The 20,890-nt window shown below is 42.0% G+C and overlaps 1 protein-coding gene across 2 annotated transcripts in view; it reads right to left on the bottom strand.

The window, feature by feature from the left end:
• Window positions 1-20,890, bottom strand: part of UMODL1 (uromodulin like 1) — a 499,986-nt gene that overhangs the window by 387,035 nt on the left and 92,061 nt on the right. For both annotated transcript variants that reach the window (XM_069202600.1, XM_069202601.1), the window contains exon 3: window positions 20,228-20,389. In XM_069202600.1, the coding sequence (XP_069058701.1) occupies window positions 20,228-20,389 (162 nt within the window). The remainder of the gene's footprint in view (window positions 1-20,227; window positions 20,390-20,890) is intronic.

The following is a 20,890-nucleotide window of genomic DNA, read 5'->3' as shown; positions in this document are numbered from 1 at the left end:
AGATGACACATTCACCTTACACAGTAATATTAATGCAAACTTTAACGTGACTGATAGCACCCCTCATGAATCGAATCACCAATGGAGGACTTGCACTGCTGGACAGTCCTGCTCTATCTTGAGTGCTGCAGTGCAGCACTAGAGGCCTGGAGAATGCTTTGCAAGAACCAGAGAGCGAGCGATAAAGGGGAAGTGAACAAGAGAGTGTGAGGGAGATAGAAAACGTAAGAGAAAGAGAGAGAACGAGAGAGAACAAAGAGAGAGTTGCAGGTGGAGGTAGAACCTGCTATTGTACTTTGCTGTCCATGAGGCACATAATGCAAAATCGATTGTGTCTTGGCGCTACAAGGAGCATATTACAAAATGAATATGAAAACGTACAGGTTTCAATTTAACTGAAATTCTAGACTGGTGCTCGGCTACTGGGGGCATCGATTCGACAGACCTACTAGATTCCGGGGTTCATGGTGGTGGATGAAACCAAACTCCTACAGCAGAACGCATGTGCCACAGCTCGTCACCGAATATCTTAATGCCTCTACGGTGTATACATGGGTTGACTTGTGACATATGTTAAGGGTGGAATTGTGGGATTTTGTTGGGCTGTCCTGAATCATTCCATGCCACTTACACACTAAAGGGCTCATTTACAAGAAATAAATGCATTGTGATTGATGCACCAGTTTTCTTGATCCGCCCTGCACTCCCCTAACAACACCATGGGAGAGCTGAATCTACAATACAGTGCTCCATGGCGGAAAGTGTTCACAACAGCGTCAACCTTTACATTGCTGGACTAGCATAAAAATTTTACCGCTAGTCCAGCAATGTTAAGGTGACCTCATAGACAACAGGACAGCATCACCTTTAATGCCTGCCCTGAGCAGGCGTTAAAAAAGATGATGCTATGGTGATGCAGCATGGCGCAGTGAAATCTTGAACATTTCACTGCGCCATTTCTGCTGGGCTTTTAACGGGAGAACGCCTACCTTGCATGCATTATATCTGGCGCAGGTATAATGTGGATTATGGCTTTACAAAGTGTTGCAATGTTGACATAGCAACACTTTGTAAATATGGTGTGGGGTGAAGGACTATTTTGAGCCACCTTGGTTTTTAAAAAAATTACGCTAAAGCGGCACAAAATTCATGTAAATGAGGCACTGAATGAATGATAAATAAAACACCTGCACCCACTGAGTGCACCCGCCTACCTCCCCCCGTAGATGTACGCATGCCCAAAACTCCTTAAAGTTGTACCTTGGTGCAATATTGGTGCTCCTAAAAGTAACCTCTTCCCACACAACGTAGCTGTTTAAGAACAAATCACTTACCTGTCCACACCAGATATTCGATCTTACTAGAGAGCGGCCTATTTATTAATCCTAAATGAGTAGTGGTTTGGAGGTTTTGATCACCCAGCGTATGGATTAGAGGGCCCGCTGCTGCTGGAAGAAACACTCAGACACCGTTTTAGGGTACTCGGGGAATGCTTGCGTCATCAGCCCCAACTTTATTTATACGCTTGGCCCGCCCTCGCATCTGCGCAGGGCAACAAAGTATAGAAGAGCCTGGGTGGCTCTCTACATCCCGCCAAGGCTTTATTTGGGGAAAAAAGAAAATAAAGATAAAAACGAAATAGCATAAGAAAATACAGATGACAAATAAGGACAAGTACCAACCCACTCTCCAGGTACTCGTAGCCAGTCACTTCTCCACCATGTAATCTCTATTAACAGCAAAGTCTCTGAGTCTCTGGCTGCGCACAGGGTTGGGCCGGAGATGATACCTCTCATTCCGACCACCCAACATCACACCGCCATTTCCATCTGCTGGTTGCGCCGATGCAGGACATAACGCTTCTCTGCCACCGGGTCTCTCAACCCCGTGTTCTCCTCAACCGATGAAGCCTTCATCTTCTCCGTCCTCCTTTACAATCTCCTCAGATATGCCCGGTAGTTTGAAACACAATATGTTTCTCGTCACTTGTCTTTCCCCTCTCCGGGCTGTCACCATGGTCCCTCTGACCATTACCACCTTCCATACCTCAGGTTCGAAGATAGTCTGGAACAGCTACTTGATTGCCGACCTGGATATTGTGGCATCGGGTTCTTCTCCGGGCAGTCGCTTTCTGATTGGTCTGCATACGCCGTTGTTGAGCAGCTTCGGCATCCAACTCAGGGGGCCCCCACTGAGAGCCGGCCGGGATGCAATCTCGCGGAGCTACCTTAAACATCAGAGCAGCTGGCGCACAACCGGTGGTACTGTGGGGGTGTCTGTTGATAGGCTCTAAGGAACTGATGCAGACAATTTTCAATATCTTCACCTCCCTCCACACCGATCCTCAGGACTCTGTTGAGTGTCCGCATGAATCTTTCAACATCACCACTGGCCTGTGGCCAGTAAAGCATGATCTTGCTGTGATATGTGGCAAGCCCCCTTAAATAGTTCTTAAACTCTTGCCCCTGGAATGATGGGCCATTGCCTGTTCTGACTTCATCAGGGAAACCGAATATTGCAAATACCTTCTCTAACACCAGTCTCACGGTCTCAAAAGCAGTGGAGGTCACTACTTCCAACACAGGAAACTTTGTGTGAGAGTCAATCAGGACTGCCGTCAGCCTCCCATCTGGAAAACTTCCGAAATCCATACTCCGAAATCCATACACAGTTTTGACCATGGTTTCCGACTGGCTGGTTCAGTGACTACTGGATGGGTGGGCTGCTCAATGGAAGTGAATATACAGGAGTGACAGCTCCCAACCAGGGCGTCTACTTTGGAGTCCATGCCAGGAAACCAAACTTTGGCTCTGAGGCACGCCTTCGTCTTAACCACCCCTTGGTGACCCTGGTGAGCTAGTTCCACCACCTTATTCCATAGGGACCACGGGAGTATAGTTTTTGACCACGTAATAGGAGACCATTGTCACCTACTGACAGCTCGTCCCTCACTCTCCATATTCCTTGCATGGCTGCACTCTCGTCCAAGTCACAGGCTTTGACACCGTCCACCATTTCTAATGTCGTCTGCTCAGGGTCTCTTTCGCACGGTTGAGAACATAATCACTCTCCGCTGCTTCTGGTATGTCAGCCACCTTCAAGGCCACAGGGCAAGCCACCTGCACCACCATGTTCACAAAGCTCTCCATTATTTCTTCTTTGGCATCCTGTGACGCATCCGGCAGTGTTCTCTGGGGATGCCTTGACAGGTAATCAGCCGGGTAGTTCACTCCCGGTCGGTAAATTACCTTGAACTGGTACGGTTGGAGCAGGGGGAGCTAAGCGCATGGATCCGGCAAACAGTGACACCAGTGGCTTGTGGTCTATGACCACCTGAAATTAATGGCTGTATAGGTAAGGGTGGAAGTGTTTGCACGCCCACCGAATTGCCAGCGCTTCTCTCTCTACCTGTGCATACTGTGTCTCCACAGTAGACAGCGCTCTACTGGCATATTCAACACAACAGGGGCACATTCTTGGTGACATTGTTCCTGTAGCAGAACCGCCCCTAGTCCCACGGGGCTTGCGTCCAACACCACTTCTGTTCTTTCCTCCGGGTGGAAATACTCCATTGTCACCTAATCCTAAAGTGCCCCTTTCACATTTTCAAAGGCTTTGTCCGCTTCGGGACTACACTTTCACTTGTGGGCCACCTTCTTGAGTTGTATGAGCGGTTCAGCCATCGCGGCTAGCTGGGGAATGAATGGCCACAGTACATTGCCATCCCCAGGAAGCCCTGACTTCAGCTGCATTCTGTGGGCTGGGAGCCTGGCGAATGGCTTCTACCTTTCTTGGGTCCACCCTTAGCCCCTCTCTGGAGAAGATGTACCCAAAGAAATTGACTGAAGTCTGATAGAACACACACTTTTTTTGGTGAAGTTTAAGGCTGGCATCGGAAAGTCTCTGCAGCGTGGCCCTTATATGATGATGATGCTCCTCTCGAGTCTCAGAAAAGATTAAGATGTCATCACTGAGGTTGATCACCCCTGCCAGGCCTGAGAGTGTTTCCCTGATTGTGTTTTAAAATACTTCTGCCACCGACAATACTCCGTAGCTCAACCTTTTGCATCGTCGCAGCCCTACATGAGTAGAAAACGTGGTGACAATTCGGCTGTCAGGGTCCAACTATAGCTGGTGGTACCCTGAGTTTAAGTCCAATTTTGGGAACATTGAGCTCTGTTTAGATCTGCAACTATATCATCCATTGTGGGTGTGATGTGACGTTCTCTTTTTATGCCGTGATTTGGTAACCGCATGCCCACACAGAGGTGGATGGCCGCTGGCTGATTTGGCTTGGGTGTGATTACCAACGGCGACACCCAGGGGGTTGGTCCCTCAACCTTTTCAATCACACCTTGGTCCTCCAGCATCTGCAGTTCTTTCTCGACCACTGGTCAAAGATGAAACTGCACCCTCCAGTGCCGCAGCACTACCGGTGTCATGCTCGGGTCAATATGCAGTTTTACTTCCTTGCCCTTCAGTTTTCCCAATCCTGCAAATAGCTGCGGGAAATCATCGAGGATGGACTACGTGTGTGACTCATATACCTGGCGTGCAAAGAAAACGAATTCAAGAACCTCCGCAGTGTGATACCCCAATAGAGTGCCACGGTTTCCCTTGACCACGTAGAACTTGGCCGTGGTTGCATGTTCTTGGTTGGTGACGGACACTTCTATGGTGCCTTGCAGCGGATGCGAGTCACGCCCTCCATAGGTGTAGGTTTTCGTGTTGCTGGGCGACAGACTCAGTTTAGGCGAGAGCTTTTGGTACATTGCGTTGTCCATGACATTGACAAAGGCGCCAGTGCCAATCAGAACCAGCGTTGACGGAGTGTCATTTATCATGACTGTGCTCATGGGGGCATTCGCCCTTTATGTTGTCGCCATTCAGTAAATGAGATGACAAATATGTCCTCTTCGTCGTCCTCCTCACACATTGGCATCCTTGTGTCCCTGCGCCCTCCCGTCATGTGTCCCCAGGACTTATGTTCTTTACGGTGGCTACTTTTCCTTTGAATTCTCTCTGCCTGAGTCTCCCCATCTGGCACATCTTGGCAAATTGGTTTCCTTTATCACATTTATTGCAGGTTTTTCCCCTCGCCTGGGCACCCGCCCGGTGTTTTGTGCTCGTATTCACAGCTGCTGCACGTATCTTCGCCTTGTTTTAATGTGTTGGGCTGGCGCCAAGAGGATTAGCGCAGTTGATGGCATCGACCTGTTCCTATTTCACGATGGACTGTCGAGGGACAGTGGCTGCCGATAGTGATTGCACCCTTACTGCGGCCATGGCATCAGTGCGGACAGCAGACAGTTTGAGAGACTGAGCCAAGATCAATATTTCATCCAGGGAGATGCCTGGTTGCCACAAGATAAGTTTTCATAGCATGTTAGAAGCGGCATCCCAGGATGATCTGGGCACAGATTTCTTTGTGTTGGTTGAGGCCTACATATGTGCTGGCGAGCTTTCTCAACCTGGCGTAGAACATGTCTACAGATTCTACCTCCGTTTGCTGGGCTTGGCATAACTTAAACCCAAGGTCGGGTTGAACTGGGCATCAAAGTACCTATTTAGGGCTGTCAGCACAGCGTCGAAATCTCCTGTGTCACCTTTATTGGAGAGTGACACCATTTTAGGGTACTCCAGGGAATGCTTGCATCAGCAGCCCCAACTTTATTTATACCCTCTGCCCTTGGCCCAACCCTCACGTCCGCGCAGGGCAACAAAGTATAGAAGAGCCCGGGTGGCACTCTACACTGGGCAGGTCCGCCCTGCCTCACCTTTGTATGGAGGAGCTGTATGCCCTCTGCTACCACCACGATCCTCAGGATGTGGAGGGAGGTGGCATGTGAGATGGGTTGGGCCTCCAGACCTAAGCTTGAAACCCCACTGTGGCAGGGAATTAGGCTGCCCCAGGTGAATGCTCTTCAGGGCTTTGTCAAATGGGATTTAATAGGAATAGCAACACTAGGAGACGTCTTATACGATGGCACTCTGAAAACCTTTACAAACCTACAAGAGGAATTTCACCTCCATAAATCTCAGTTTTTCAGATACCTCCAATTGTGTCATACCCTGACGCCATACATACTGACACTTGCTGCTCACTCAAGAGGGCTCCAGGGAGGGGTGGAGTTAAAGGAGCTCCAGAGATAGAGAGCAGCTCTGGTGTCAGCCCAGGAGGGGCTGGGCAGGTGCTGTCCCTAAAACAGACAAGAGCGTGAAAGACAGAGAGTGGGGGACACGCGCCTCATGGAGAGACAGGGGCCACAACCCACCACATTCACAGCATATCCTTCCAAAATACAAATTACATTCCCTGCTTAAACCATCATGCACACTCCACATGCCGATCGGGCACTAAACACAACCACCCATGTCGCACCCCATCTACTCATGCAAAGAACACACTTCCTCATACAGTTGAAAAACCCTCATAAACTTTACATATACTAATCTCTCACAGTGAACTCTGACATTTTTGCCACATTCAGCAGTCAGCACATGCCTACCACTCACTCACCAGCCAATCCACTCTGGCCACACACCCACCTCCTCATAGCGCAGTGAAGACACTACAGGTGGGAGAGAAGATATTAATGCATTCAGCGCCGTATTCTGCAAGAAAGCACTGCTAATTGCGGATATTCACATTTATTTAAGAGAGTTGTGGGATACCCTAAGACATTCAGAGCAAGTTACCCATCTGTGTTTTTAGGCACATCTGACATACCTGCCGATGTCAACGGGATTTCTGTTAAAATCCCAGGAGTGGGTTTGGGTTGGGTTCGGGAGGTGGTGGGAGACAAGGTTCCACCAATTACAGCTGAGTGGACTGCAGGATTTAAACCAACACTCCTTATTTCTCACTTGTCCTGCTTGAATATTACATTAACATTTCCATTTTCTGGAAAGAAATGCCAAGTTTTACATTTACCTAACCCATTTCTTCTCATCCTATCGACCCAAAATGATAAACGGCTAAACGGCTAAACGGCTGAGACAGCCCAGCCAGGATGAGCAAATGTTTCTCCTGCATGTTAAAGACTCATAAACCTGTTCAGTGGACCAATCTACCAGCCGTGGTATTTCAACGTTTCTCGTGTTTGGTGTTGACCTGTGGGCACCATACTGAAATATTAAACAGACAATTACCACATGTGCATGCAAATAGTATGATCTGGAGGAATGTGAAGGATGTGTGCACGTGCAGAGCACAGATATGCACGCACACAACAGTGCCTGCTCGTGGGTGTTAGCAAGGAGGGACAGTGCACCTATGTGCACTCAAATTGTATAAGACCGAAACAAAAGAGGGTCCCTGAAATTAATATAGTAGCTCAACCAGGGAAATAGAAGCTAAGGTTGCAAAGAGAGTAATGAACTACTCTAGTATTACATTTTATACATAGATGCACTTAAAAGGATCATAAGATAACAATATTCATCTTATAATGTATGTCAACAATTGTTTAGTAGCTATATGTCCAATCAAGGGCTACATCACAGTCATAGCCTTCACTTTAACAAATTTAATTACATGGAGACATGGATTTATATCAATATTTTATTACTCAATATCAAATACATTATAAAATATCAGACCCCTCCGTCCTATAAGGGCCATGTGCCCTCGCCACCATGATCACCTGACGTGCCTGCTCATGACGGAAGAAACAAGTGATGATGGGGCGAGGCTTTCCTGAGTTTGCTTTATGGATGGGGCCAATTCTGTGGGCCCATTGGAACTCCAGCACTGGCGAACAGGTAAGGCCTGTAAGCTCTGGTAGGAGTTCCTTGAGATATGCTCTCACGTCAGTGCCCTCCTTGCATTCTGGTATGCCGAAAAAATGAACATTGTCTCTTCGGCTCCTGTCCTCCAGGTCTGTAAGTTTAGCATGGAGGCGTTGCAACTCTGAATTGCGCTCCGGTAGCTCTACTAGTTGGCCTTCAACTTCTGTAAGACGATGGTTGAGGTTCGTTACCTTATCATGGAAGCTGGCAATCTGACCGAATTGAGTGAGAAGCCGTGGAGAGTTCCGTGATCTTTAAGTCCATGGCTTCCAAGCAACGGCCCACTGCTGCAATTTCCTGGAGAATGCGTTACGTGCCAGAGTTCGAATGCACTTCATTCGTGGAGGCCTCACGACTGGGGGATGCGGGAGCTGCAGGTGAGGCCATGGGGGGAGGTTGGGAGATAGCTTCCGAGAACAGTAGTTGGTGAGTGTGTTTCTCCGCCGTCTTGCCATTAGGCATCGCCAAGCCGGGGGAGGCTCAGACTGCCTCTGGGGCCCTTCTTCGATAATGGGAAGTGGAACAGCAAGGTGATGTGTCCCTTCGCAGCACCAAGTAGAGGTGTAAGTCCTGGGGTTCACCCCTGCACTCTACGTTATGAGTTGTTCTCCTGGAGGGATGGTCCCCCGTATATAGCAGGCCACTAGCGTTACCCTTGGAAGATTCTGTCACTCCTCCATAAGTTGTGGCCTTATCGCAGTGATGAGTAACCGTCTAGTGGCACGGTGTGGGTTGACCAGAATCTGGCTCTTGAAGAGAAGGGTAGAGGCGAGCGCTCCAAGATAGTCCAATTAAGTCTAAATAATCCTTCTCTTCTTCACATTTCAATGCCTCTCTTTTTATAGCCTATAATAGCTGTGCTAATGTCCCTGTTTGCTCGGAGCCAAGTATCTAATGAAAAAGCTTGTGGCATGCTCCTTTAAGTTAATGCTAGATATTATGGTGGCAAAAACAGAGTGGGTGCTCTGCTGGCCAATTACTTATAATGTAAAAAGGAAGAAATGGCTACAAAAACCATTACCAATACCTCTGGTACCCAATAGCTTCATGACACTGACAAAGCAGCATGCTTTGGAGAATATTACCAACAATTATACACCCCCAAAAGCAGTCCCCTTTACACTCTTATCGATTCCTACTTTTCGAATCTTAAAACGTGTAATTCCACAACTACTGATCCTTCTTTCCTTCAATCTGCCTTCACTATAGATTAACTCCAAGCAACAGTCAAGTGTTTACCTAAAGGTAAGGCACCTAGTCCCATCAGCTTCACTGTTGAATATTATTTCCAATTTTCTCAACTACTCCTTCCACAGATTTCAAACTAGTTATCTTCTCTCTATAAACTCCTCCCTTGGTTTCTCCAAGGAGGTGATGATAGGTATTATTCCAAAAAAGGACTGTGACCTAATCCTTTGTAAAAAAAAATATTGCCCAATCATGTGATTAATAGGGACTGCAAGATCTTTGCTAAGGCCATTGCTCTTCAGTTACTTGATCTTATTCCTGATCTCGGTGAGAACTCACATATCTTTTTGTATATTATTACTAAAACAAATTAACTCACCTACTCTTTATCAGCACTTACTCTTGATGCAGAAAAAGCTTTGATGGAATTACTTGGCAGTTTCTCAAGAAAGCCTTAGAATAGCATTATTTCGGCCGCCGATTTCTCTAACTTATTTCCTTACTATACTCATCTCCTCACTCTACTGGAGTGGTGAATGGATTTACAATCTCCTTATTTCCCACTTAAAAGAGGTACCAGGCAAGGGTGCCCCTCTTGCCGTGATTATGCATACTTGCATTGAAAATCTTTTTTACATCAATTAAAACCTTCAGATGTCCTGCTGGGCATGGCTTGGACAGAGGACTGCATGGGCACTTGGCACCATCTCTCCCTTCAGCGAGGAGCAGGAACGTCTGATGCCGCACCAAAACTAACAATCTTTTTAGCGAACAAATACAGATCTGGATATCAGAAGGTGACCAACTCACATCTAGATATTTGAAAACTCTGGGCGCCTCTGTAAAAAATGTTTTCTGACCCTTTGTTCCGCAGCACTCTTGGACTCAAAATGGCAGCCGCCACCTAACATCGGATTGGTAACAGCATCAGCGCTCAGCTTGCTTGACCGACAAAATGGGAAATAATATACATTTATCTATTATCCTGTGAGGTACTTCTTTCCATATGTTATGACTGGTGCTTTATTAAATACTGACCTGAAACTCTCCAAACTGTCGAATGAAGATATGCCTGACTTTAAAATAGTAGATGGGAGACACCATTTCTAATTTAACACTCAGCCTACCTGTTGTTCAGATTTTGAGCACATCTTTTATAACAGCACTAGCAACTGTATCTATTTTAGGTATACCCACGTTACTTGTGCCAAATACCAAAGCTGTCTCTAAAAAAAATCAGATGTGACGCCTGACATTAAAATGGCGACCGTGGGATATTGATTTTAATGGGCATTTATGCATGCATTTCTTAAGGCACCAAAATTAGTGAACCACTGACTACATTTAAAAATTATCTTACCTATTATTCTGAGAGAGGGCTCCTGAGTTATAAATATCTGGGTTCCTCTTATTGTCTAGTTAAGAGTCTAATCTAATAGTGCTCATAAGTAGGGGTAGGTGGCAAACTCTGCTCCGCCGGTGGAGTTCTCACAGTTTTTGCTACAGAATTTAGCAAAAAACTCCACCTAACAACAGCGGAATGGAGTTTACTAGTGCGTTCGAGCTCACCCCAGTGAACCTCTTTCATGTCACCTACAGCGCAGGCCATGGAGACAATGAAGCTGCTGGAGAAGGGAGTGGTACTCACTGATGAGGAGTGTAGCAAGGGCCACACACTGCAGAGGTATGGGGAACTTTGTCTTGGGGAAACTATTTATAGGAGGGGGTCACAGAAAGCAAACGTGCAGATCGGGCAGTCGTGGGTCTTTTGGGAATGGTAGTTGTGAAGGCTGGACTCCCTCTCGCCTCTCTCCAGGCTTGAGTTTGGAGCTCCCTGCTTTGCCCAAATTTGGTACACCTCACAACCCCCACCCCAGGTTTCAACGCCAGCTCTCTGCTCTCTGTCTGTGATACAAGCGGTACTAGGGTCTGTTCTATGGAGCAAGTCTTGATCTTGAGTGAAAGTCCGTGAGCTCCAACCAGCCCTACTCATAAGCAGGCAGAAACACCATACTTCTTTTTATCTATACCTAGAACAAGTGTATCATTTCTTTTACATCCTCTTTATTCATATCCAGCTGCAAATAAGAGAGAAAGATGCTGTAATTCGAAAATGTTGATGCTAATCCTGCAAAGCACCCAGAGACCCATTTTAATCAATGGAAGCCTCCTTTTACCCACTGCCTTGAGCAGGCGTTAAAAGTGCTGAAAAAAATGACGCACAGAAATCTCTCAGATTTCTTTGCTGTGTCCTTCCCGCCCACCTAATGGGAGAACGCCCTCTTTGCATACAATTAGAAATGCCTACAATAAGAGCTGATATCAATATTATAAGCAATCAAATTCTAGACGCAGAACTTAGCATCAGCAAAGTGGAAGACATAACCAATCGAACGACCAAAGATCTCCAAACTCTCCAACTATCAACTAAAGCAATAAAAAAAGGAACTACCAAATTGGAGTACCATAATAGAAAAGGAAACCTAGGAATCTTTGATGTACCTGAAGGTACAGAGGACTCAGCTGGTTCCTTCATATCATTCCTTGAAAATTTGATTCTACAAGTAACTAAGTTAAAAGAGCTCATAGAGCCCCATCATTCATATAACCGTCCAAGACTATAACGAGACTGATATTCTGTAAACCACTGCAATATCAATACACTGAAACAATGCTGACTTATATGCGAAAAATAATCATGTACTCTGGAACGGTTTTAAAATTCTTATCTCACAGGATTGTTCTAAGACTACCATCACTTCCAAGAAAGGATTCCTATCACTTATCACTTCACAACAAAGGCCATAAATGTACAATTCTCATTTGCAGGTCCAGCGAGATTCAAGGTACTGGTGAAAGGTAAGGAATCATATTTGTGAAGATCGCAAAGAGCTAGTGAACTATGTGGACAAAATTACAGACCATGAGATTGAGATTTCCATATCTACCTCCAATAAAAGAACATCTTGCTCTCCCCTGGGAACACCTGGTGTTTTTTTCAATACTGTAATTTAGCTGTCATCAACATATGGGAGACCTGGATACGTATGATTTATTTGCTATAATTTTAATTTATGACTACAATACCTAACTAGCTATACCTTGATGTTTCCCTCATGGGTATTACCTGACATTTATTCATTTGAATTATGTTAAATTTATGATATTGAGTATACGTTTAGTTATAGATACTCTCACCATAATACAAGTTCGCAGTTTTAACATATTAACTTTATTATTGCCAATTTGAAAGAAGTTTTATTCTGTAACTCTTGGTTCCTATTAGTAATTGTTTTTCATAACAAGGCATATGCATGTGTTCTTGAATAACTTTATGTCTACAAACTCTGGAATGTTTGACTGATTTGGAAGCTATGGACAATTTTTTATACTGCTTGTTTTTCACTACAATCATAATGCCTGTTTATGATTCAATAGACATTCTACTTTGTTATTTGGTAATTGTATCTGCTAAGTTGAAGCATGGTTAAGCCTATTCATCAGTGCTATACACAATATGTTAGGACAATGGATCTGACATTTAACCTAGAACTACTGTTGCTTGTGAATTTATAACTTATATTAGAAATACAACCATTTACTATCTGACGCAAATTCCCCTGTTGAGATGATGCAGGTTCCATTTTGTTCATGTTTTTGGTTGTATTATCTGTTCAGTTGCTGGAGGAATGATGCTCTTTGTTGCTTCCTCTTTGCCGATGGTTATGGGGAAGTGGGTGGGAGAGTGGGACAAGAGAGGAAGGAATGTGGGTACTTTTTCTTCTTATCTCTCTTTTTTGTAGTTGTTACTTACTTATTTTCTCTTTACTTACTTACTTTTCTCCGTTAACCCATAATATCACTCTTTCTTATCTGGAAGGGTGTATAAATATCTGAGATACGCATACTGAAGGGAAATCATACAAGGTATTCATAGAATTTCATATACTTTACAATGCTCAGAGACTAGATTTTGGGGGCTTTAATCCCAACAGTTGGGACATCATAAACCCTATCAATCATACCGCTCATTTATACCTAGCTCTTTGATGCATCACCCTTATTCTCAGAAACATGTCTAATGCTACACTTACAGACAGTCTGAACATTGTCTCATTGTATCATGTTTCATAGATGAAGAAAGTAGATTGTTCACTGTTAGTTTAAGGCGATTCACTTATTCATGTAGTCAATATTTATGGCCCTAGTAATGATGACACTTCCTTTTGGAATAAAATCTCAGATAATACTGGGAAAACTTCCCTCCAAAGATCTTATTATTGTTGGAGTTTTACAAAACTTATGTTCCAAATACTTGGAGATTACAACATCACAATTCTAGAGATTATACTTTTTTGTCTGCACCTCATAATCCTTACACAAGGATTGACTACATTCTTATCTCAGGAGCCTATACACATCTAATAGACCAAACAAATATTTCATCAAGATTGCTTTCTGATCATTTTTGTATTAACACACTGCTTACTGGCACTAACCCTAATACTCCAAACAAGGTATGGCTTTTTAATAATGATGTTCTTGCTAACCCAGAAAATATAAAAAAGTTTAACCTATTTCAAATGATATTTTAGAAAATTCTACACCAGATACACACACACAAAATTCTGAGTTGCCTGAGGGGGACTTTATTAGACATGAAAGCGAAAATGAATACATCAAATAATACCCTTTTACTGAAACCAGAAGATGAAATTACAAAACTTGAATTAACCCATATCAAAAACTTGATAAAGACACTCTTTCCCTTCTCACTCACAAGAAATTGAATACAACAAGATCTTAAATGAAAAGGCCAGTGTTTGGATTAACATATTTAAAGGCCTTATGCTTTGGGATGCCAATAAGGCTGATAAAAGTTTACCCTCATATCGTAAACATAAGCAGACCCAAAAAAAGACAAAAAGACAACTGTGTTAAAAGACAATACGAATTAAATCCGTACCAAAACACAGAAAATTCTTGATATCTTTAAACAATTTTATGAAAATGTATATTCTAATTTTAAACAAATTACTCCGGAACAATGTTCTGATTATCTAAATTCTATTAACTACCTCACCTAGTGGAAGAAAATAAAATTACAAACAAATTACTCTGGAACAATGTGCTGATTATCTAAATTCTATTAACTACCTCACCTAGTGGAAGAAATTAAAATTTCTTTACCCAAACCAATTTCCTTGATAGAAATTACAGATGCATTTAATACTCTTAATGAAAACAAAGCACCTGATGGTTTTACTGCCATATTTTGCAACAGATTTGCTCATACAATTCAACAAATCATGCTTGAATTAGTGAATCACTTTGCAACATTTGGAGTTATTGGAGGCACTATAGCAGAAACAGATATGGTGGTGATTCCCAAGGAAGGGAAAGACCTACTGCTTCCTAAAAACTATAGACCTATACCACTTATAAATTTAGACTGTAAATTATGCACAAAAATATTAGCTAAATGTCTAAATATTTTTTACCACAATTAATAAGTAACACCTCGGTAGGATTTTTTTTAAAAGTACATCTAATGATTATACTCACCTTTTATGTCATGTCCTATACAAAGCAAAAACATCTACATCAGCTTCAGTAGCTATAACGATTGACTCTGAGAAGGCGTTTGATAAAGTATCATGGACCTTCCTTAAAGAATCTCTTAAAAGATTTAATTTGGGAGATAATTTCATAAGGATGGTCATGACCCTCTAGAGCAGAGGTCTCCAAACATTTTAATGCCGCGCCCCCAGTTGAAAAATATAAATCATTGGGCCCCCCTCAGAATTTTTCACAATTATTTTTATAAACATGGCAATGTTTAAATATGTCAAACCTATTTAAACAGTGCAGTTAAGTACTGTTACCTTTTTAAAACTGCAATAACATGCTTCTGCTTAAAACAAAGGCCTGTTATCTGTATAATATTTATTTTGGCCAGAGTCTGGGGCCCCCCCTGGGATCACTTGAGGACCCCCTAGGGGGGCCCGCCCCCCAGTTTGAAGACCTCTGCTCTAGAGCAACCCAACTTCTTGATTCTGCCCAGTGGTCTCCTATCTCAATCATTCAAACTAGAAAAAAAACACTAGACAGTGTTTCTTCTTCTCTCTTCTTAATGGCTTCAGAACCTCTTCTTCTAAATATACAAAACAGATGCTAACTTCCATGGGAAAGTAGTGAAATTGTCTGCCTATGCTGATGAAATGTTTATAGTTACAGAAAACCCTAACTCATCCATACAAGCCCTAATAGATACAATCGAACAATATTCAGAGGTCTCTGGCAACAAATAAAACAGGAATAAATCTAAAGTTAAATCTCTCAACTCGCTAGGCTCAAAAGATTTATTAGGAGACTCTGACTTAATTGATACGCTTCAACATAATGAAAAACGTATCCCTCAGAAAGTTAAGAATTTACTAGGTAGTTGGTGACCTACATTTGTCACCTGTGGGATGTATTGAAGCTATAAAAATAATGATAATACCAGTTATTAATTATCTAATCAGCACGTTACCTTTGTTGCTCTCAGATGATTTCCATCCTAAACTACACAGACTGATTATAAATTTTATCTGGCAAGGTAAAATAGCAAGAATTGGTTTACTCCCATAAACTTAGGAGATCTCAATATCGCCAACTTCAGAAATTACCAGACAGCCTTCTTGGCCAAGCAGCGCACATACTGGTTTTCAACACCTGATAATTATACTCCCACTTGGCTGGAAGTCGAAAAAGCTATTGTGAATAATTTAGATCCTCTAACCCTAATTACCACTAATCACAAACATATCATTGCTTCTGAATATCCATTCAAGAACACCAAAAATGCCCTACTAACAATAAATAAAAAGTTATGCTCACAAATGAAATCATCCAATCTGCCATCTTTTTCCAAAGACTGTATATGAAAATCAGACTCTAAATTGGGTTTAATGGATCTTTAAAGGGATCTATTTCCCCAAACAGTTAGGTACTGTAGCCTTCCCATTAACCTTTGTGAACCAACCAACACAATATCAACTTGAGGACTGATAATTTCATAACTTCCTCAAAGTTTACGCCTCCATTACCAAATCTAAATCCCACAAGGAAGACCTGTCTCTACCTTCATTACTTAACAAATGTAATAAAATACAACACCATGTTTCTAACTTGTATTACTTACTGCAACCTACTACATCAGGGACAAATAAGATAATAATGGAAAAAATGGAACATATATTCATATCACATCAGTATTGACTCTAAATGGAAGGACATACGGAAATCAGCTGCTTTCCATAAAGTTTCATCAGTATTTTTCCAGAAAAATCCTGGTTACTTCTTAAAGCTTTTTGGACCCATCCCGTTTCCATACCTTAAATGTCTTAGATAGCCACATGTGTTGGAACGGTAAAGAGATGACTGAATACCTTGCTCACTCAAATTTTTACTGTAAATCATTGGAAACCTTTTGGAACGATGTTTTTAACTTTCATTTCCAAACACTTTAACATACATCCCAAAAAGGAATTCCCATTTCTTATAAATGGCTTCCTAGATCCTGCTATTAGTAACCCTGGTGATCACCTACTCCTTGATCTCTTATTAACATCTGCAGTCAAAATGGTTGTATTTACCTGGAAAACTACACACAAAGCCTCATTTACAGTCTGGTTAAACTGGATAACAAATCTTAGAGGTGCTGATAACATTGCTTTACAACAATCTCCCTGGAGACCCCAACACAAACCCATATGGAAATCTTTAACAATTATTTCAATGCCACCAAAGACCCTTAAACTTAAGAACTCTGATTTACTTTTAAGAACCTTACATGGATGATTTGCATCGATTTTTTTCTTGCCCTGACCAAATTTGACTTGGGCAGGATACCATCTTTACTATTATCATACTCTTATATTTTTTCTTTTCTTTCTATTCTCTCACTTTTCCAAGCACCCCTCTTAATGTTTCATTATTCCGTATATTATAAATTGAATATTAATGTTGTCTCTTTTGTACCTGTTTAAAATACCATATCTTTCCAGTGAATGTAATAATTTGTGAATAATTATTGTGGTCACTTAGCTGTATCTGCAATCCCTTTATTGTTACATCATTCACATTTTATATATTCCTTGTTTCACTGTTTTTTTCCTGATTTTGTTCTTTTTCTAAATTGAAATCAATAAAGATTATTTTGAAATTTAAAAAAACATTCATATACCCTATATGGGTTTAAAAATCAAAGGCACACATATCAAATACAGTGCTTATGCCAATGACATCCTCCTCTTCATCTCACAGTTTGACACCGCACTCCCTTCTTTTTTTGACAAGTTGTGATTGTATTTTTATGTACCAGAATACAAGCTTAAATTGGACAAATCCGAAGTTCTTCCTCTCAATAAATACCCCATAAAAGACCCTTTTATTCAGGCAGGACTATTTTGGAATCCGGTTAAGATTAAATGTTTGTGGACTTTCCATACCAACAATATCACAGACACGTTAAAACTCAAAATGGAAAAAATTACCTCTAGACTCACTCACCTCACCAGGGGCTGGTCGCCTCTAATTCTGTCTTGCTCGGGTCATTTGGATACCAGCAAGGTAATGTTCCTTCCCATTGAGAATTTTTCTTCTTCAGATATTACTAATTGAGATCCCCAAAAAACACTTTAACTGTCTATATAAACTGTATCTAGATTCCTATGGAATGGGAAACTGTCTCAAAGTTCCTTAGATAGACCAAAACTTCCCAAATCTGCCAGCACTGTAAATTTTCCTGACGTCTATACCTATCATAAACCATTCTATATGAAACAAATTCAATCTTTCTTTTTCAACCCTATTAACACAGAATCTAAAATATGGTTCTTATGAGAATCCTCCATGATATTCCATTTCTCTCACAAACATGTTATTTTTATGTCCCAACCCTTGAGGTTTTGGTTACCATCACTAATATAGTATTCTTGTTCTCTGAATAGACCATTTATTGTCTCCAATAATTCTACTTATCACCAATTTCTTCAAAGCCCCATATGGTACAATAAACTGCTCATCTCAAAAGGGAAGTCTCTTATGTGGAAAAGTTGGATTGATAGAGGTCTTTTCATCATTTCACAACTTATCTTAGACAATTCAGTTATTCCTGTTCAAACTCTTTCTCATTAATTATCTACCATCTGTATTCCGTATACAGTACAAGATATTGCACAATTTACTTTTACAGGCCTTTAATCTCTCTCCCATCCTTTGGGTCACGCAGATTCTATGTAATCTCCTACCTGTTCACCGCACAGAACTTCCAGAGTTTCCCTTGCTTACACAAAACTCATTACACCTGATAGACCTAAATCTAAGCAGGAAATTTTGTGGGAAACTGATTTACACTATAGCTGAACTCTATGTAGAACGATTTTGAGACAAAAATACACTCCACCGGTCCTCAAGTTAACTTAGCACAAACATTATACTACTTCTCCAATAGAATAGCCTGTAACCCTGCTCACAAGGTCAAACTCAAGCAAGATACTTGTTGGCGCTGCAACTCCCATCCTGGCACTTATGTCCATAGGTGTTTTTATTGCCAAATAATTTCCATGTTCTGGATGATAGAATAGTAATCATTACTGGATTTTAGGCATCATTTTCCTTAGATTAAATATTTCTTTGTGGATTACATCCCTCATGGTCAAATAACAGAATGACTGGGAAATTTGTAGACCTTTTATTAGTATTTCTTTACAAGTGATTACATCCAACTGGAAATTTACAGACAATCTCAATATTGAACAGTGGTGGGACTTAGTGTGCCGCATACATGCACACACAGCATCATTTAACTACAGTTATGACTACCACCAAACTCAGACCTGGCAATCGTCTCCTGCACATGTTGCTTCCACCTGCTTACTAGTCATCTGTTGCACCAAACAACACAGCGAATGATGGTTAGTGCCTCTGTGTGTCACATATATTCATACACCTTGGGTTCAATGGAGATGTCCCTAAAGGTTGTGGACCCCCTTTGTGCCACTTTACTCCCCTGATGCCATGCAGACAGCCATTTTGCAGTTGGTTGTACTAACACTGGCAAATGGCTTGACCTACGGGTGCAAGAGCACTTTTAAGATCCACAAAAGTATGCTCCCAATCATAAAGAGATTTACTCTTTCATAATACTGCTCCAGCAGGTGTGATAATATTCAGCAGCAAATCCTTTCTCAGTAAAGAACAGCACTGGCTGATGGGACTTACCTAGAAGCTCTCTAATTTCACAAACCTCCACATGATCCATTCCTGGTCTGTGATTTACTCTTGTCAATCGCAGGAGTAAATACCTTGCCAGGCTGGTAATGGAAAGGAAACAGTCCCAAAATTATTGGTGGTGCAGTCAAAGGTATTTCTTCATGTGGGAACATATTTTCACATTAGGGCGTAGAGAAAAACAAACAAAACAAAACCTGCAGTAGCACTAATTTGAAGTGTTTTTTGCGTGTGCAACTATTCAACATATATGCAGTATTCTGCATGCTGTCTTTACCTTAACATAATTAGAAGTTATCAAACTTCTTCCAGCAGCACTCCCAACATTTCGAAAAATTGTAAAACTGCATCAAAACAAGGGACCTAATTTCCGGTCACTGAAACCGTACTTTTCCATAATTAATCATTGCGCAAGGGAGCATCCATGCCTAGAAACAGCCAAAATATATGTCATTAAAGCATCAAGAGGAACTCTACAAGTGAACAAGAGCTACATTAAAGATGAATACTAAATAGGACATGAATGCTTGCAGAGAGTGCTGAGCAATACATACCTGCTTTCAGTTAAGCAATATTACTATACCACCATGGCTGTCAAGTAGCTGCATTGCTTGGCACACTACTACTGTTACAAGTGTCCTTCATTTCTGATTGGAACCTGCAACGTCATTCATCTCACCATTATTCCTACTTCTGCGCATTTCACATTTTGCAAAAAGGAATTTTGGTGGTCTGTCCCTGCATGTGCTGAGAGCAACCCTCTGCAACTTCTTAGTAATACCTGGATGACCATCGAATACCTTTATTTCCCCAGAATTTGTTGTGGAGGAGGATAGCACCAGGAGACCGTTGATTTGGTGTTAGTTGTACAAATGTTACCCTTAACATAAAATAACAAAGCACTGGTCCCACTCATCAGCACTATCTGGCGGGCGCGAGACTCAGTGGATTCTTGGACGCTGACACGTACCTTCTGGTATGGGAGTCGAGCACGTGGATCTGTTTGAGTGCAGGCAGCATTTTTGGAGTCCCGGGCAGTCCAGATCAATCGAGCACGATATGTTAGATTGCCTCATTGCATCTGCCGGACATACGCCTGGCCTGGAGGTAAACTCGTTAGACCTGTTAAAAGCTAAAATAAAAAACATAACATAGTGTGTAAATACGTCATACAGGGTTTTCTTGGTGACCATAACAAGTAGAATAAAGTGACAAAAAACAATACACATGCAAATGAAAAGAAAGCACCAGTTCTCCTGACTCAGACAGCACCAACCACAACTCTATGCACAGGAGCGATAATGCAACCTTGTTAGCTCTCACATACTCTTCCATATATATTTCTTCCAGTTAGTGTGATCTTCTGGATTTAAAACAAGCTGCAGAGGGAATGCCCTAATTTTTCCAGAAAAAAACAAGACACTACTCAACAACTCTCTTCCAACTCCTCAAAAAACTCAGGTCACCCAATGTAGCCTAGCAGACCTCTGACTTAAAAGCTCTATTCCCCCTACTTTATCAATTGCAGAGATCATTCCTTTCATTTTCATAAAAATAAGGAAAAGGTTTGTTAAACTTTGTATTTGCACTACGATTTTATCAGTGTGGACAAGGAGGACCCTGCTGGTGTTGG

This window comes from Pleurodeles waltl, chromosome 8 (assembly GCF_031143425.1).
Source record: "Pleurodeles waltl isolate 20211129_DDA chromosome 8, aPleWal1.hap1.20221129, whole genome shotgun sequence".
In the NCBI taxonomy this organism is placed as follows: Eukaryota; Metazoa; Chordata; class Amphibia; order Caudata; family Salamandridae; genus Pleurodeles; species Pleurodeles waltl.
Note: the sequence above shows the minus strand (reverse complement) of the source record. Positions and strands in the feature narration are given on the sequence as shown.